A 17,890-nucleotide genomic window follows, 5' to 3' on the forward strand; every position below is an offset into this window, starting at 1 on the left:
TTGTTTTTTCAATCCAGAAACGTTTTCACCATAATGGGACTGGAATGCAGTAGAAAATCTCCAGTAGAAAGATAATCTATTGCAGCATAGTGGGGCAGTTCTAAAAACTTGCCTGCCCAAGTTTTTCTGGAATGTTAACTGACAGTAGGATTATCTATGTGGCAGTCAGTTCTCTGGTAGGATTCAGATTTGCCATGGGCTAGTGGTCCAGCCTCTTATCTCGACATAATTAAGCAGTTAAGCTGAGATGTTAAAAACACTGTATTGAACCTGTAATACCAGAATTTTTAAAAAAATGTTTTTCTTTCTATGAGAAACGTTGGAAAAGCCTTTAGATTTATTTAGCCAATTTTCAAACTACTTATTAGACATTCAACCTGTAAACAAAAATTCTAAGTTAACTCACAAGTGAACACAAGTATGAACTTGTAGCAAGATCAAAGTGCTTTAGAAGCATCATTTAGAGTCTATTTAAGGTCTATGCTCATTTCCTTATTCTAACCTGCATTGAAGGATCAAAGATTAATCAATGGATTCAACCATTAAATGAAATCAGCCAGGTAAGTTCGAATTGGTCCTTCGATTAAACACAAGTCAGTTGTTATTTGGCCTTTTCCTCATATGAATTATTCTGCTCATTTTCTTTCATAAGAAAAAAGCTTATTGCACAGTATCATGTCTTTTCATAGCTCAAAAGAACATTATTTGCAGCCTAAGAACCTCCTAGGTGTAATAGCAGGACCTCTCCTTTTAGCTCGCGGCGTCAGTTTTCACCCTAGGAATCCCAACCCATCCACCAGTTGCTTCTCACCTATGAACCAATGTCAGGACATCATAGAGCGTCCACGATAATTTCACACAGCTGTCACAGCTTCCCTCCCCTGCCTGGCCCCGCCCCCAGCCCGGGGTCTAGCGGTCCTGACTTGGTTTGCATGGATTCTTTGTTCATTGTTCAAACCATTCACACAGAATGGGATAAAACTTTATTCTTTCAAATTCCACACATAAACAAGATGCTGAGAAAGACCGTGTCATCTCTGACAGAGAAGCAGAGCAGCTCTGTTTCATGAATGACAGCACGGTTAAAGCTCAAATAATATAAAAATAATCTGAAAAAAATCCCTTTTACTGTACACTCTCAAATAAAGCAAGAAAGATCAACAACGGTTTTCTTTTTCTGCTAGCCAGAAAATGTGTTCCTGTTCATCTGGGCTTTGAAGTTGAGTGTACCCCACATCTGTGTGCACGTAGGTGTGGTGATGCGTGTCATCTATGCAGTGTAGCCGCTAATCGTGTCATCTAGTTTGTCTAGTCATGAAGCTACTTAACCAATTAGAATACTAGCGTATCACATTGAACAATTTTACATAATTGCTTCTTTGAAATACTAGGAATGTTTACACATTTATTTGGCTTGTAAAGGACTGATGTATGACAGATAATATTATATTATCTAGCTTTCATTTCTTTCTCTCTCTCTCTTTTTTTTTTTTAAAGAATATGGCTCTTAATAAACTGGTTTTCAGAGTTCCAGAGCAGAAGTCCCTTTTAAAAAAATTTCTGAAGCTGACTTGAAGCAGGAAGAAGGTCTTCTGATTTGGCCAAAAATATGACGAGTATTTTATATCATTGAAAATTTGAAGGGTTAACTCTATGGGGGGGGGGGCCTTTGTTGTCAGCTGTTCAGCCAAACTTGCCATGAAGGGTTTGTTGAAGTATCTCCACTTGACCAGCAGAGGGCACTTTACACACCTCTGCGACGCTCAGGGAGCAGACGCAGATGATGCGGAAACACAGTGTTCACCCAATATCAGGAAGAGCCCTGCAGATTTCTTTTTGAAAGTCACAAAAATATAGAAAATATGGACTGTACAACAGGGCTTCACTTGGAAAGCCATGAGTGTGTGTGTGAAGCCAAATAGAGCGGGGAATACAGACTGTATCTGTTGGATTGGTCCTCGGCTCCCATCTTTTTCCCAACTGTCCTTTTCCCAGCCCAAGAATGGTATGGGGCTGACCCTTCTTAGAGGTGATCCAGAATCCACTTTCAAATCATTTGGTCAGGTTTTAACTTTGCTATTCGGTATTTACTCTTCTGTTCAAAAGCCTGGGGCCACTGAACCAAAGATAATCCTTCAGAGCTCATTTCAGAGTAGAAATTTCAGTGAAACCATCAGAAATGCTCAGAGGTAGAGCTGCCCCTTTAGGAACTGGTCTGCACCATTCCCATTCTCCCAGGAAGAACCTCGGAAAAACACCGTGCCCTGTTTGGTTCTGGCAAACTCACTAGCCCGAGACTATGCTAGGACGGGAAAAACACCAGTCCTTCTCTTAGTGGAAATAAAATTGTTTACATCCGTCTTCACGAGAGGTGATTAAGACATCTTTTCTCATGGGGGGCTACAGCTATGGCCTTTCTTAAAAAGGCTTTAATTTTTGCACAAGCGTTATTGTTCTAGATATCCACCCTGTGTCTCTTCCATTTTGTATCTATTCTATTGGCTCCAGTTTAGTGTCCAAAGAGATTGTGTGTGTATGTGCTCGCACAGTGTAAGTAAACTTCTTTCATTCTTAGAGAAATATAACACTTAGTAAATACTTTTGTTTTCATATAGTGTTAATAGCTTTTCTTGACCTTCTATTTCTCTCTCTCTGTGCCGCTGGCTCACTTTTGTTCTCATTTGTCCTAGAGCTGACAGTTAAGGAGGGAATGGGGTTTTCCAGCAGCAGTCCTTTGAGATGGAGGTTCACTCAGCGAGTCCTCACCCAAAAAGGATCATAAACTTACTGGGTTGAGTCAACCTTATTATCCCTAAGCTGCCTTGGGTTTTATGTTTGCTCATGTGTTTTGTTTTGTTTTAGCTGCACCATATGTGATTCCTTGTGCCATTTTTCTTTTGTCTATTGTTTTTCTTGATGACCCTGAGCTATGGTTTCCTCCTCAGTTCCAACACTATTCAGCTTTCGTTGTTTTCCTCATCTTGCCGATGTAGGCCTCAAAGAAGAAGTGGCAGAAGAGCACTAGGTAGCTGAGGTACATGAGTGAGGACCAGAAGATGTTCTGAAAGTGAGAGTGACACTGGTCATGCTGCATCCAGTAGAAGACCAGGTAGTTAATGACACAGCCCATCAGCATCTGAGTGATCTGGGACAAGGTGATGAACATGGCAAACTTCCGGGAAACTCGGAAACCCGCCGCTCGCAAGGCATAGTAAGAGTACATCAGGGCGTGCACAATATAGTTCATGGTCATGAACCAACCGCCCCCGGCTACCATGTCCTTGTAGGAATACCACGAGTACAGCAGCACAGTGATGTGGTGGTACCAGTGCAGGAAGATCAGCTTTTGCTTCCTCAGAATAATGAATATTGTATCTCCTGAAAGACAGAGAAGGACAAAAAAAAACCTACGTGAGTCCCTTGACCATGACGTAATGATAATTCATCTTTTTCCCAAGAAAGGACATAGCTTGAACTCATACTTGAGAGTGAGGTGGACTGGGTTAGAATCCTGGATAGATATTTACTAGCTCTGTGAGCTTGGGTAAGCTACTTATCCTCACTATTTTCCAGTTTCTGTAAAATGGAGATAGTAACGGGGATAACAGTCGTAGCTTGGAATCGCCTGAGGGCTAAGTATGATAACCAGTGTGCCCTCCCGGCACACGGAGAACACGCAATAAATGTTACCTTTAGAAGGCTGTTTTACAAAAATCTTATCAATTTCTGACCTGGAAAGGACATGAGCAATCAAGTGACCCAATTTCTAACTCGACCGTACATTTTAGGGAATATTATCTGGAAGAGTCAAGTGACTTCTCTCAGATCATTTGTCAATGGAGAGAAACAGATTAGAATTCAAGGGCCCAGCAAACATTCATAGGCCTCACTAGAGCAGGAAGACCATTTGTCTATGGTATATGGCAAAAGCCACTCCTAAAAAACCCATCTTTGTGAGCTCCCTGTAAAAGGTGAAACCTCAACAGACATTTGGCAATTAGAGGAGTAAAACTGAAACAAAAGGCAAAAACAGAAAAAGAGAGAAAAAGTCACCCTCTACCATATTTGCTGAACATGGTAACCTGAATATTTTATACCAATGAATTGAGTAATAAGAACGGAGAACAATTTTTACGGAGTTAACTTTGAGAAAACTTTTCAAAATCTATTATTAACAATATCCTTTTGAAGAAAAAGACTTCTGTCCCTAAGGTAGGAAAACTTATGTTATAGATGTTAGACTAGTACTCAGGTAGATGTTACTTATATGTAATGATTCTCTGAAAAGCCTTAGGGATTCCAAAAAATATACCACAGGACACTTACAACAAAATGGATAAAGAGAAACACAGTAAAAAACACACACGATTTCATTAACAAGTATGAAAAAAGGGGAAGGGATATGGGGATGTGGGACAAAAACGGGATTTGTGATCCACTCTCTTTCCTATCTCTGTGTTCTTCTCAAGGATGGGAAAACCCAACCTCCTTCATGACCTTTACTGAACTCAAACTTGACTCCTTTCTGTACAACAAGGAGAACTAGAAGGTCCTTCTTGATCTGAAATCTAATTAAGCACAAAGGGAATTAGTGCTTAAGCTTGTCTTATTCCTCAGACCTCACCGATGTCCTAAACCATTTGGCACTAGGAAAGGTCAAGGAATGCGAGGTCTTGGGAAAATTTTTAAGGTTCTAATGGCCATGGCTGGAATAAACCAGGTGGTACCCCATTCCATTCAGCAGGAGCTGTTCGTTTGTTTCCCTACTGAAGTGTTAAACAGTAGTACTTCATATCTGTCTAGGACAGAAAAGGAGAGCTGTATTTCCAGACATATTATAAAATTTTCTTTGAAGTCCTTTTCTCTCTTGTGAGATGCCTGACAAATTATGCCTATAAATGTTAGACTGATAATGATTGATGGTGATGGTAACTCTGATTTGTGTACTTCAGAGACAAAACTGGTATCAGGAGACCTGGGGTCTACTTCTTAGTGTTAAACTGTGCTATTTTTGTGTGCCTGTCAAAGATCCACTATTTCTGTGTAATTACTACTCTGTGCCTCCCTTCGCTCAGTAAATTATAACGTAGATGCGATAATTCCAGCCTACTTTTGTTCGTGGTAGAAAGAAAGTAGAAGTCCAAGGAATTACATGGTAAAAACAAATCCATTCATAATTGAAAACATGTTTTTTTATGAGCCTCTAAGCATGACAGAAATGTACAAACCATGCAATATCCAAACACACTGTATTAGGTTATTTGCTGTAGAGCAATAAGTAGCTCAACCGTTTTATTTCTTTAGATTTAGTTTTGACTCTATCATCACTTTTATATTAAAACTTCATTGTCTGAAGAACAATTTTAGTATGAGAAGAGTAATAGGGGACAAAAGACAGACGATATTAGAATGGGCTAACCTGGAATGAAAAGTGGAACCTACAGTTCTGGTACTGAAACTAGCTTTGTGTTTTTCCTGTCTGAGTAGGGGTCTCAGATCTCATAAGTAGGGGGCATGATTAAGACACATTACGTGTTTCCATTTAATAGGGGGGGGCCGGAGATGAAGCATATGTTATGAGATCTTTATTGTTTTTTTAAAGATTTATTTATTATTTTGAGAGAGAGAGAGGGAGAGTGCAGGGGGGGAGGGGCAGGAGGAGAAGGAGATAGAAACCCAAGCAGACTCATGCTGAGCTTGGATCCCAAATGGGGCTTGATCTCAAGATCCTGCGGTCATGACCTCAGCTGAAACCTTGAGTTGGACGCTTAACCGACTGAGCCACCCAGGTGCCCTGATGTCAAGAGATCTTTAAAACAAAATTAATTTGAATTCCTTTAAGAATTTTTTCTGGAACAGACATACAGGATGGCAGGTGGAGTAATGAAGATGACTATTTTCCAGTACTAGCCCTGGAGCCTCTCAGGACCACCACTCCAAGGCTGCATCAAGGTTACTATCCCCATGTAGGCTGTTGACCTAGGGAATGGTAGTTTCCCATGGGGAAAGGGAAGGGGAAACTGGTGGGGTTCCAGAAGGGCTTCCTGAGAGCTCCTATGTTTTTTGTATTTTTTTTCTTTTGTTTGTTTGGGTTTTTTTTTTTTTAATATTTTATTTATTTGTCATAGAGAGAGAGAGGGAGAGAGAGCGAGCGAGCACAGGCAGACAGAGTGGCAGGCAGAGGCAGAGGGAGAAGCAGGCTCCCTGCTGAGCAAGGAGCCCGATGTGGGACTCGATCCCAGGACGCTGGGATCATGACCTGAGCCGAAGGCAGCCGTTCAACCAACTGAGCCACCCAGGCGTCCCTGTTTGGGTTTTTTTGATACTGTGGCTAAGATGCATCAGTCATAACACCCTGGCAGTTATAAATTATTTTTCTTCCATGGAAACTGCTTAATATCGCGCTTGATTTGCCATGAGCCAGTTGTACCAAGATAGGGTATTTATAGCCCTGCCAAAAGCTACTGAGTGACCTGAAAATGCAAACCAAAGATAAAGACTGTGCATTTGACGTTGGCCAACGCATCTTTCTTGGTCAAAGGTCTGGTGCCTTATGGAAAGAATGTTGGCCCACAGTAAGCAGTGGGACTTTTGACTCTTGAACGATTCAGCCACGTCACCCATTCGAGTGGCCACTGGCTCATGTTTTCTCTACCACAGTCTCTCTAACTTTTGATTCAACTGTTTTCAGCCAAGAGCCAGGCAGGACATGGTATTCTCATTCCCAAGTGTCCCTTTCAAACGATCTGCCTCCAGCCTGTGTGCCTGTTAAGTACAGATGTCTGTGTCACTGGGGAGCAGTCAGTTGGCAGTTGGAAACCACCAGGGCGCTCGCAGTCACCAAGAGGCCACTCTGTGTGGTTTGTCCCAGATGGCCATGCCCCTCTTCACAGTTAGCCGGAGCTCTGCTGAGTCAGAGTTTCGAAACAATGACAAGCTCAACTGAGCAAGGACCGAGACTCGGAGCAGATGTTTCCAAGTTTTAACAAAAGCAAATCTCAGCAGGTTTTAATATAACTCAAACAGTAGGCGCGCAAGATTTTGGCACGCAGAGCGGGCTGGTGGTTCTCTTCTCCTCATTTGTTCTAATGGGTCGTAACTCTATAATTCACTGAAATGAGCTCATTGTTTTCTGCAAAAACAGAAAGCCCTTCTTGCTATTAAGAGTTCAGCGAAGGATAGTGGTTAACGGGTAGTGTCAGCTGGGGGAGATGAAACGGAGCTAGAGAAGCACGGTGGTGAGGACCGTGCAACGATGCAAATGTTCTTAGTACCACAGCCTTGTACACTTACAAATGGTAAATTTGATGTCATATGTATTTTGCCTGCCCCCCTCCCCCAGAAAAAGTATAGTGAAAACTGTGGGCATGTGGGTTTTGGTGGGAAAATAGAGTTTCGGTATTGAACACAGAACTATTCCTTCTCACGGGAACCTTCCCTTTCTGCTGCACATAAGGGAGTCCAGGACCTTAGTGTACTGAGAAGCTGAGCTTAGGACCTAAAAATAAGAAAAGTTCTCAATAATCCAAGTTGATAGATCTTTCTTAATTAAACGGTAGCAGCAATGTCTTCTAAGAGCAAAAAAATACATGTGCTAATTAGGGATAGGGACTGGCTATCTGGTTTTTGGACCTATTTTGATTCACAGTTTGGTTGGGGAAGGCCATTTGTCAATGAGCCCCAGAACATTTGAGGGAAAATAAGGCATATCTTAAAATTGAAAAAAGGGGACTCTGACCATGAAATTACCTGTATAATGAACCTGAAATGACATGAAGAAGCCTCATTAAAGAACCAGATCAAGGTTAAGGTTTTATTTTTTTCCAACTCTTTAGCCCAATGTCTGCACTTCAATCCTGTTTTAACTGTGAAGAAATGGATTGTTTGATACCCAACCTACAAACCACTACGGTGAATAAGGCTTCTTAGGGAAAGGGATTATTGAAACTCCGGCACAATGGACCACGGTACAGTTCCTTCTGGGCTCAAGAGGGAATAGAATTGTGTTTAATTATATGTCAACATGGGGGAGGTAGGGAGTGGCATGGCTGAGTTGACATTAATTAAGACAGATGATTAATCAGCATCATCCAGACTAACACGCTAACAAGACAGAGAACACAGCACAAATACCTCTAAGTGCTTCACTGATAGCTCTTGTGTGGAAATTCTAACTCTGTCCGCCCTCCTAAAACTTTGATGTCAGTCTGGAACAGAAGATGGGTGGACAAGACAATATAGGTCTATTCATGTCTTTGAAGAAAAATGACCACTATGAATAGGTTGAGGTGGCTCTTCAAGAAATTATTCTAAAGGTGGAAGGGACTATTTTTAGTTTCAAGTCCCTCAAATACACCTGGCTAAAACTCAGAGTGCAGACAAGCAGCCCTTGCAAGGGAAAGGATTTCTAGAAGCAAAGACTGAGGTTGCTACTTTGTGATTTAAGACTTAAGGGCCAGAAGAATAGAGGCACCATTGTTGATGTTTTTTGAAAATGTTGAGGGTAGTGAAATTGTGTGAAGTGTTTAGTGCTGACATGTAGAGGGAGCCAGGGGGTTCATGCATTTACTGTTTTCATACAGCTGTAGTCAGCTCTATCCAAAAAGATGGGGAGATTCATAAGGATGCTCATTGTACTACATAAATTGAAAGTCAGAGAGATCGATAGTTCTCAAAGTGAAAAATTCTCAAACATTAATAATGTATGCATTTAAAAGAAAATGTCACTGAACCCCAAGAGGATACATGAGGATACAGGCTCACATTCTCAGACCAACACTAGTTTGAGAAAAAGTAATCTGGCTCAGATGCTCTATGAATCTAAAGAATCACTGTGAAAGAAATAGATCTGTCAAGACAGTCTTTTATTTTATCTCTAAGTGAAAACACAAAATTAAAATGTTACCATAGAATCTTGAAATTCCTCAAAACACATCTGTCTTAGGCACTGTGTGTAGTTCCAAGTTGGAAAAACATTTTTGTAGCCTACGATTTGGCAGCTTGTGGTCTCAATTCAAATATGAAAAATCACTTCCTGGGGCCTGGTTCGTAAAATTCATATTCTAAATTTCTTTTTGGAGGAGTTAGACATTCCATTCAAGCCCCTATTAAATACCCCTTGTTGGCGCTTAATATAAATATGTTAAGTGAATGAATGAATACATCCATACCAATGCATTTCAACCTAAGTCTGCCTTCATGGGCTCTTGCACGTGTGCGTGCACGAACAACAGTGATCTAGTTATTCTGGACTGTAGAGCATTCATCTCCATACCCCTGCTCCTCTTAGCAAAGGTTTTCGGTTTCCCTCTGCTGCTCTTCCCTTGCCTTTGATTTGGAAAAACACCCACAGTTCAAATCAATTGCCCACTCTTTGTAGGCAGCAGAGGTACAGCTGCTGGTAGAAAGTGAACAGAGGGCGCTGGGCGGCTCAGTTGGTTAAGCTGGTTAAGCAACTGCCTTCGGCTCAGGTCATGATCCTGGAAGCAAGTCCTGCATTGGGCTCCCAGCTCCATGGGGAGTCTGCCTCTCCCTCTGACCTTCTCCCCTCTCATGCTCTCTCTCTCTCAAATAAATAAATAAAATCTTAAAAAAGAAAAGTGGATAGATAGTCTGCTAACGTACACATCCAAGAGACCTCCTATCCTTTGTGAGCAGACACAGGATATATACTAAAGACACCTTAAAGAAAGACTGTGGATAGCTTGATTATATGTGGTTTATAAGCAAAGTACAACCTCTAACCCCCTTTTAGGAGAAACAGGAGAGGGGACCCAACTATAAATAAATATTTTGAAGTAAATAATACAATTCTTAATTCCCGATAAAAAGTGAAAAAACATAGTGAATGAATAGGTGTTCCTTAAGGATATATATGAGATTGTGAGATGATGGCCAGTACTGCTCACGGATGAGCCCAGAGTTTATGATCACCAGCAGACCCCTTTCTCTGGCAGTAAAGGTATTTTCCTGGTGAACTATGTCCATGTCACAACCTTGCCATGAATTTCCCACTGTTCCTGTGAATCTGCACCACACTTATATTCAAGACCATTAAAGAGTTGAAGGGAAAACCTTCTATGTACATAGCCAGTATTTTGGATTCAGTTCTAGAAGGGGAGCCACATTTCTCTTCTCCAAAGCCCATCTCTTAGATGATTCAAATCAAACAACACCAGAAACCAATGCTTTCCATTTGTTAATTAGAACAGGAGGACACCCAAACGGAAAGCCTAGTCTCCTCATCTGAATCCTAACTCCGGGATGAAAGTCTGCTTCCATGTGGGACTGGGAGAGAGCTGCACTGAAAATATTCTTCCATATTTTCAACTTAGCACAGCCGTTAATGCGCTGGACAGAAGGGACTGTGTGTGGATTTTATATGTCCCTGGGAGTATATTTCCAATAGTGTCTGGAAGTCTGCATGTTTCTGTAAGCTATTTCGCTCTTCACATACACTACGTATAATTTTTTTTTTAAGATTTTATTTATTTATTTGACAGAGATCACAAGTAGGCAGAGCACCAGGCGGGGGGGGGTGGGGGGCGGGAAGCAGGCTCCCTCCTGAGCAGAGAGCCCAATGTGGGGCTCGATCCCAGAACCCTGAGATCATGACCTGAGCCGAAGGCAGAGGCTTAACCTACTGAGCCACCCAGACGCCCCACACAACGTATAATTGTTGAAACAGAAGGAAGGAGGGGAGAGAAAGAGATAGTGGAAAAGTTAGTCAAGAACTCAAATTCATTGCAACCAAAAAACAGGACCTTCAAATGGTTTCTTTGTCCATTTTCAAATAAATGTATCTTGTGGGTGTGTAGCTACCCAGAAGGGTGAGGGTGGAAATGGAAGGAGAGAAGACACTCACCTAGTTCGGGTGCTTTGCTTAGCACAAATGCATAAGCCCAGAATTTGCTGACAGGTCCATTGTAAAAACTCTGGTCACAAACTGACTGCTTCAGGCCTTTGGTCATCAAAATGTACACCATATAAGCACCAGTTCGAACAGCACCGAATATACTTTATAATGAAAAGAGAAAAGAAACAACATTCAGGCAAATCATTTCATTTCTGACATTACCCATACTTAGAAGACTGTCTGCTATTGGGGAAAGAGGTATATAGATGCCTTGCAATCATTTGCATTGACCCAGAAGCATCTTAAAATGTTTTGTAAACAAGAGCAACACAACTTCTCAGTGCTTTATTCTGAAGATCATACACGATGCCATCATGTATGTCATCACTGTACCAAGAAGAGGTCACGGCCAAACGGAATGGAGCCAGGGCAGGATCTCATGAAGAAGCTGGTGACTGTTTTGTTTCAGTTTGGGAACTCTCCCTTGGGGATGAGATGGGGTTGGCTGAAAACTCCTGGAATGAGCTCAGGTCTGTCCTATGTCCAGTCATTTTCAAAGTTCCCCCACCCCCGTCCCGGCTCGATTGCCTGGGTATCAGTTTGTTTCTCTCAGCCAACTCTTCCTTTGTCTTTGGACTAGCCTTATCAACGTAGACCTCCTCCTTGGCATCTTTTTGGACCCCTGCAGCGGCCTCCAAACCACCACTGTCATCGCTTACCCCCCTTTCACTCTCTAATCCGTCTTTCTCATGGAAGCCAGCAGGCTTAGCTCTCCAGTCAGGCTCATTCCCTTGAGCTCCCCATAAACACAGGCTAACCCTGTTGGAACCCCATTCTTCAAAGCCCTGTCACGTGTTGGCCTCCCCACAGGTGCAGGTACTCAAAGATGGTTGAAAAAGAAACTAGCTTCGGGCACTTTTATCAAGGAACTGCCAAGGAAACAGGAGAGCTCCGGAATGTGTTGAGCTCAGTAAGGCAACCTGAAGTGTGAAAGAACTTTGCAGCTGGAACAGGCAGTTTCCATTAAGGAGGGATCCCTCGGGCATGTGTACCAGAGCACGTGGACCACACGCATGACTGAAAGCAAGGCCAGCTGACCATGTGAGGCCATACTCGGCCATCCTTCTTCTGGCAGCATCCCCTTCAAGGGGCCAAGTCGGTTAGGAGGTTAGCCAGTGAACAGCTGCTGCGACCAAACTGGGAACAGGAGCTTTCATTTCTCCTCAGAGGCATTATTGTTTCTTTAAGAGTTCTTAAGAGTTGCTTCAAAATAAGCCATTCCACGAGGCCATCAGCTTGTGTCTGCCAACTAGAACCAAAAGTCACTTTGCCTAAAGGCAAGGTAATAAAGTTGAATTCCTGGCAACTGTTAATTTATTAAGTTGGGACTTCATAAGTAGCTTCTCTAATGATATACAGCCTGCATTAAATGGAATTACTCTTTCCAACATATAAAATGATCCTGCATAGGATTTCTGGTATCACTTTACAGTTGGAGAGCCTTTTTAATCCTTTAGTGGCTTCCCACTGCATGCAGAATAAAACCCCCAGCTCCTTAATAGGACCTCCAAGGCTCGGAATGGCCCCTTTGTCCCCCATCTCCATCCTTCCGACCGCCTTTTTCTTCCTGCTCACTGTGAGCCAATCATTCCACCACTTTCTCATCCTTTCTGTTTTCTGCCTTAGGGACTTTGCATATATGTCCTCCTAGGGAGTTTTTCTCCCTGTTCGCTCACCAAGGCTGCCTTTTCCCAGTTTCTGATCTCAAAGAAATGTCCCCTCCCAAGTGGAACGACCCGTGTCTTTACAGGCAATAAACTGTCCTAATTGGAGAGTGGAGAATTGGAACTCATTGGTAAAGTCAGGTCATGGTGATTTTTCTGTGTTATCCGAATTCATTTTTTGTGTGTCTTTACCTCACCAGATGATGGCAAAATGGTAATGTGAAGAGTGGCCACCATTGCCAAGTTAAGGTAATTCACACATTGGACACTTGGACTTTGCTGCTGTGAAGGTACTACGGAAGTCTGGACGTGCCGTCTCTGCTGGGCATACACGGCAGATGCTTTTGGTTACCTATTCAAGAGCCAAGTCCTTCCCCTTGCTCCCTTTGAGAAGAAGCCTGATTTTGTCCAGTTTCTGTCAACTCATGATTCGCCCAAGGAAGGTGACACCATCTTCAATTTAGGAGTACATCCTAATAACTTCAGCAAGTTTTAGTAATCCCATTTCCCTTACCGGTGATTGGTTAGGGGTGGGCATTGACCCACTTCTAGCCCATGTGGTGTGAGCACTGGGCTGCTAGGGGCCGTGTGGCATGTGGGAAGGCTTCCTTGCTTTTTACTACGTATGGCCTAGGGGTGCGGCAGCCATCTTACCAGAGGGCGGGAGCTACTGTGAAGACAGAAGTTATTCCTGCAAAATGTGACCAAGTGAGGGGCTCAGCCAATCTTTCAGTGACCTTTTTGCAAGTCTTCTTGTTTTTGAGAAAGCTTTCTTATTGTTTAAGCCTTTGGAATTCTGCTTTCTATTACTCGTGTTCCAGCAGACACAACACACAAGATCGGATTTTCGGTAGAACACTACCTTGGAACACTAGTTAATATTTTGTGGCTACACGGTATGTCTAAGTCAAAATACTGCTGGTCAGCTCCTGACTACATCAGTTATCGGCTTTCCATAAACCCGTGGGAGAGAAGTCAATGACTTTGGTACAAGCCCAAAGCAGATAAATAGAAAAGTGACACACTTTTGATATGTATCTGTTTCTGTTCATCAACCCCTGGTCTAGGACATTTCTGAACCATCAGCATATTGTCCAGAGCTAAATGCCAGCCCAGTGACAGCCAGCAGAGTCCCTCCTCTCCTGTTCTGCTGCCAGACTCTGTGCCTCATACAAGATCAGAGCAGAGACAAAGAAAGCACCTCTGGAATAGTCACCGTCCTTTCCTCTTCTTGGGTCTCAAAAGCCATTGTAGTTCCCATTTCTTAAGCATTGGCATGCTTTAATTTATTCTTTCAGTTGCTAAATATGGACTGGCAATGTCCCAGATGCGGGGCTAACAAGAAGCAAAATGCTAACTCTGGCTAGGGTAGGGGGCGGTACTGGAAGACATCAGAGGAAGCGGGATTTGATGTCGGGATAAAGAGGGATTCAGAATTTGAGGGTCAGTGTACAAGGAGGTCATTTCAGAGCACTGCAGCATGACAAGTGTGGAGATGATGTGGCCACAGTATTGCTGGGAATCAGCATATAGCACATATGATCGTCCCATATCTGGACCTCAGCCTCAATCCCTAAGCTCTCAACAATAAGGCTGACTCAGAACAGAGGGCAATGCATTTTTTCAGGGAAATCGTCAGTGCCAGCCATCAGGCCTACGTGTCTGTGGGCAAAGGCGCTTTGTTGTGATGTGACAATGCTCCTGCTGGGGGGGCAGCATGAGAGAGCTGCTTAGCCAATGCGATGATTGTTATGTTTGAGAAGCCAGGAGCTCTGCCCCTGGTACATCTCAGCCATGGTACACTTTGGAACCGTATGGCTTTTTCTTATATGTAGGCTCAGGCCCTGAGGCTATGATACTTGACCAAAAAATACTTTAGGTCAGGACACATTTTTCCTTCTTAAGTTACATCATCTCTCTCTTTTTAAAATTCATTTATTTACGCAAACTCTACACCCAACGTGGGGTTCGAACTATGACCCCGAGATCGAGTTGCGTGCTCTACTGAATGAGCCAGGCATCTTAAGTTATATCATCTTGAGAGACACCATAATGTAAAGGACAGATATGCAGCTTATGTTCTGCTCTGCCCAGTCCTTGCTTATACTCATGGTGGACATTTCTAATCAATGTTGACATTCTTCCCGGCCATGCCTGGACATGGCTTGAACATTCTCAACCACTCTTCTTTTCATGAGCCAAACTTTTCACAAACAAGTAGTTCACAAGAGGATGTGAAATATGCATTTTCCTTAGAACATCTTCAAGGAGACTAGTATAGAAAAGCATCTGGTTCATGTAAAATTTATCTTTCAATCAGAGGATAAAGATTATCCTAAATCTATAGTCTCAAATCAGCTGAGAGTCTGGGCCATTGTGTTTAATGAGGGCAGATTAGTGCTATATCACAGGTCTTTTCCCAGTTGTAAGGTCATACTGGCATCTTTTTTAAGGGAATATATAATTTTTCTTGTCAAAGTCCAGTTTTGACTGTAACAGTGGAACAGGAGAGAGCTCAGTGAAGGGAGAATTGGATGTTTGTGCTCTCTGTAAGCTACATTAGGCACAATGTGGCAAGGGGATCTGATTAGCTAAGGTGTTTCTCTGCAAACAAACGTTCTGGAGTCCTAGTCCAGAAGAGGTCTGTTTCTTCATCTTTAGCCATTTGCCATCGCATGGACTCAAGGAGGTACCAAGAATGCCTACTGGACTGTTAATGGGAGTATTTTGGGGGTGGGAGAGAGAATCTTCTCTTTTATACTATATACACATTTCTGCATTGCTTATTTTAAAGCAAGGATATATCAGATTGACAATTAATTTTTTTTAAATGGGTGCTTACCTACAATTGATATAATAACTAACCAATCACAATGGTACTAGCTTGCAAGGCTTTACAGAAACTTTTTAGTGTGACACTGAGATACAACCCTAATCCAGCCCTTGAGGACACCCGGACACTGAGACTAGTAGAAAAGACTGGGAGACAATGCATGTGTATCTGGATGGGATTCTTCTTTGGATATATCATGTACTCCATTACACAGATGTTGAAACATTTAGAGCAAAAGTTTGGAAAACAAGTTCTCATTTTCAGGTTGTGTAAGTTTTTTCCTTTCACAAGTATTGGCGTCCTTTCTAAACAAATGTGAGAGACATAGTGAATCTTCTTTCAAACTCAGGCTCTGACCATGAGGCCTCATCATTGTTCAACTTGAGAAAAGTTTGAATAGCTCTGTGTTCCAGCCTTCCAATTTTACTGCCATCTGGAAGTCAAAGTGGAATAATTGCAATACCAGCTACAGAATTCCAGAATTCTGCTCTGGATAGAAAGACTCTTAGGTATAGATCGCCAATAAACCTTTCAATTGTTTCAACTTGAACGTCAACGGTAGATAAACTCAGCTTTACATTTTTCCCTTATGGGCTCTCAACTTAAATGCAAGGTGTTCTGGTATCAAAACAAGGGTTTCTGAAAGGTTTGTATTCTGAAGCGCCAGCCAGCAGAACCCCTCAGCCCGCTAACTCAATAACCAAAGGGGCAATTACTTTCAGGACTGGGCAATAAAGATGTTTATTATACGGGTATTCTACAATCAGAAAAAGGAAAAAATGCGTGAGGTTTTGTCAGTTCTCAAAACATGGCAACAGCTAATCCAACAGCAGCAACTCTACAAACATAGGAGAGGTCCCTGATTTTCCTGATAACAATACTTGAATTATCATTTGCCGTAGACGCTGACAGTATTCAGAGTAGGAAGAATATGCAATGATCTCCAAAGAGGTTAAAGCAAATTAACAACCACCCCCAAATCCACTGTAATGCCCTTAGATTCCGGAGGTAATACAGGAATGCAGTGTTTGTGATATGGAGTAATGACATCCCCATGTCACATCAAATTTCTTTGACAAAGTGCAATCCCACTTCTAAAACCTTTCCACACCTGATGACAGGCATCGTTAATAGAGAATGTCTACTTAAGTCAGGTCTAGCATTTAGCCTGTTTAAAAATACATTTTTTAGTAATAATAATAATATAACAAACCATCAAGGTGTGCATTTTTTGCCCAATAAATCAGCAGTTACATGGGAAGAGACATAGTAGTGTTTAATAATTTACTTGCCCTACTCTTTCAGTAAGAAGTACAGTGTACAATTTCATCTCTCGATGAGTGATCCTTTCTAGGTTTGACTCCTTTGTCTTGATTGGAATATTTAATCAGACATCTACATTAGAAAGTCTCTCAAACGATTTGTGGACTGAGACAGGTAAGGCTAAAATTGCATATTGTGTATCAAAATTGAAAATACTCATTTCTTATGACATAGTACTTCCATTGTTGGAAACACAATGTATCCTTTAGGCATACTTGCAAAAATATACCATACTGTGTGTTTTGTAATACACATAAGATGGCTAGAACAAAATCTAAAAGCCCATTGGGAAGGGTTAAATAAATGACAACAAACACAATACAACTACTAAGTGTGCCAGGTACATCTGCCTGAAATGCTGACATGGAAGAGCTCCAAGGTACAAGATAGTTAAGTAAGAAATATAAGGAGAAAAATATTCTCTATGGGGCGCCTTGGGCGCCTCAGTTCGTTGGGCAACTGCCTTCGGCTCACGTCATAATCCCGGAGTTTGGGCTCCCAGCTCCATGGGGAGTCTGCTTCTCCCTCTGAACTTCTCCCCTCTCATGCTCTCTCTCTCTCAGGTAGATGGATAAAATCTTTAAAAAAAAAATTCTGTATGGAATGACCCAACCAGTGTATGTTTTGAAAAGATTTTATGGCTATAAAATATATATGATGGCTATAAAAATACTTATGGGAAAAACCCTTCAAACTGTTAACAATGATTCCTCCTCAAATTTTGTTTTCCAATAGTCAGGTCTTGCTCTTTCTCAGAAGCTATTAGAAATCTAATCTTTAGTGCCCATTTCTAATATTTATAATCTGATGCTAAACAAACCTTGTTTTTTTTTCCCCCCCCTGAATGAAAAAGGATATGTTAAAGTCTAAATGTTGCTTAGATAATGACTACTTTGCTTCTGAGAGGCCAGACATAGTCAATGGAGTTTTTGGGCTAGAGGGGACTCACATGGCCAATAACAATCATGAAGAAGACCAGCAATAAATCATTTAAAACTGGGCGCCTGGGTGCTCAGTGGGTTAAGCCTCTGCCTTCAGCTCAGGTCATGATCTCAGGGTCCTGGGATCAAGTCCCGCATCGGGCTCTCTGCTCAGCAGGGAGTCGGCTTCCTCCTCTCTCTCTCTGCCTGCCTCTCTGCCTACTTGTGATCTCTG

The 17,890-nt window shown here is 42.1% G+C and overlaps 1 protein-coding gene across 2 annotated transcripts in view; it reads right to left on the minus strand.

The window, feature by feature from the left end:
- Positions 1 to 309: 309 nt before the first annotated feature.
- Positions 310 to 17,890, minus strand: part of ELOVL6 (ELOVL fatty acid elongase 6) — a 124,046-nt gene continuing 106,465 nt past the window's right edge. The window contains exons 4-5 of one of the 2 annotated variants that reach the window (XM_080796482.1): positions 10,865 to 11,016; positions 310 to 3,378 (exon numbers count right to left, since the gene is read on the minus strand). In XM_080796482.1, the coding sequence (XP_080652608.1) occupies positions 2,954 to 3,378; positions 10,865 to 11,016 (577 nt within the window). In that variant the 3' untranslated portion in view covers positions 310 to 2,953. The remainder of the gene's footprint in view (positions 3,379 to 10,864; positions 11,017 to 17,890) is intronic. The other variant, XM_080796483.1, reaches the window with a different exon arrangement.

The sequence above is a fragment of the Martes martes genome (genome assembly GCF_963455335.1).
Source record: "Martes martes genome assembly, chromosome: 2".
Taxonomy (NCBI): Eukaryota; Metazoa; Chordata; class Mammalia; order Carnivora; family Mustelidae; genus Martes; species Martes martes.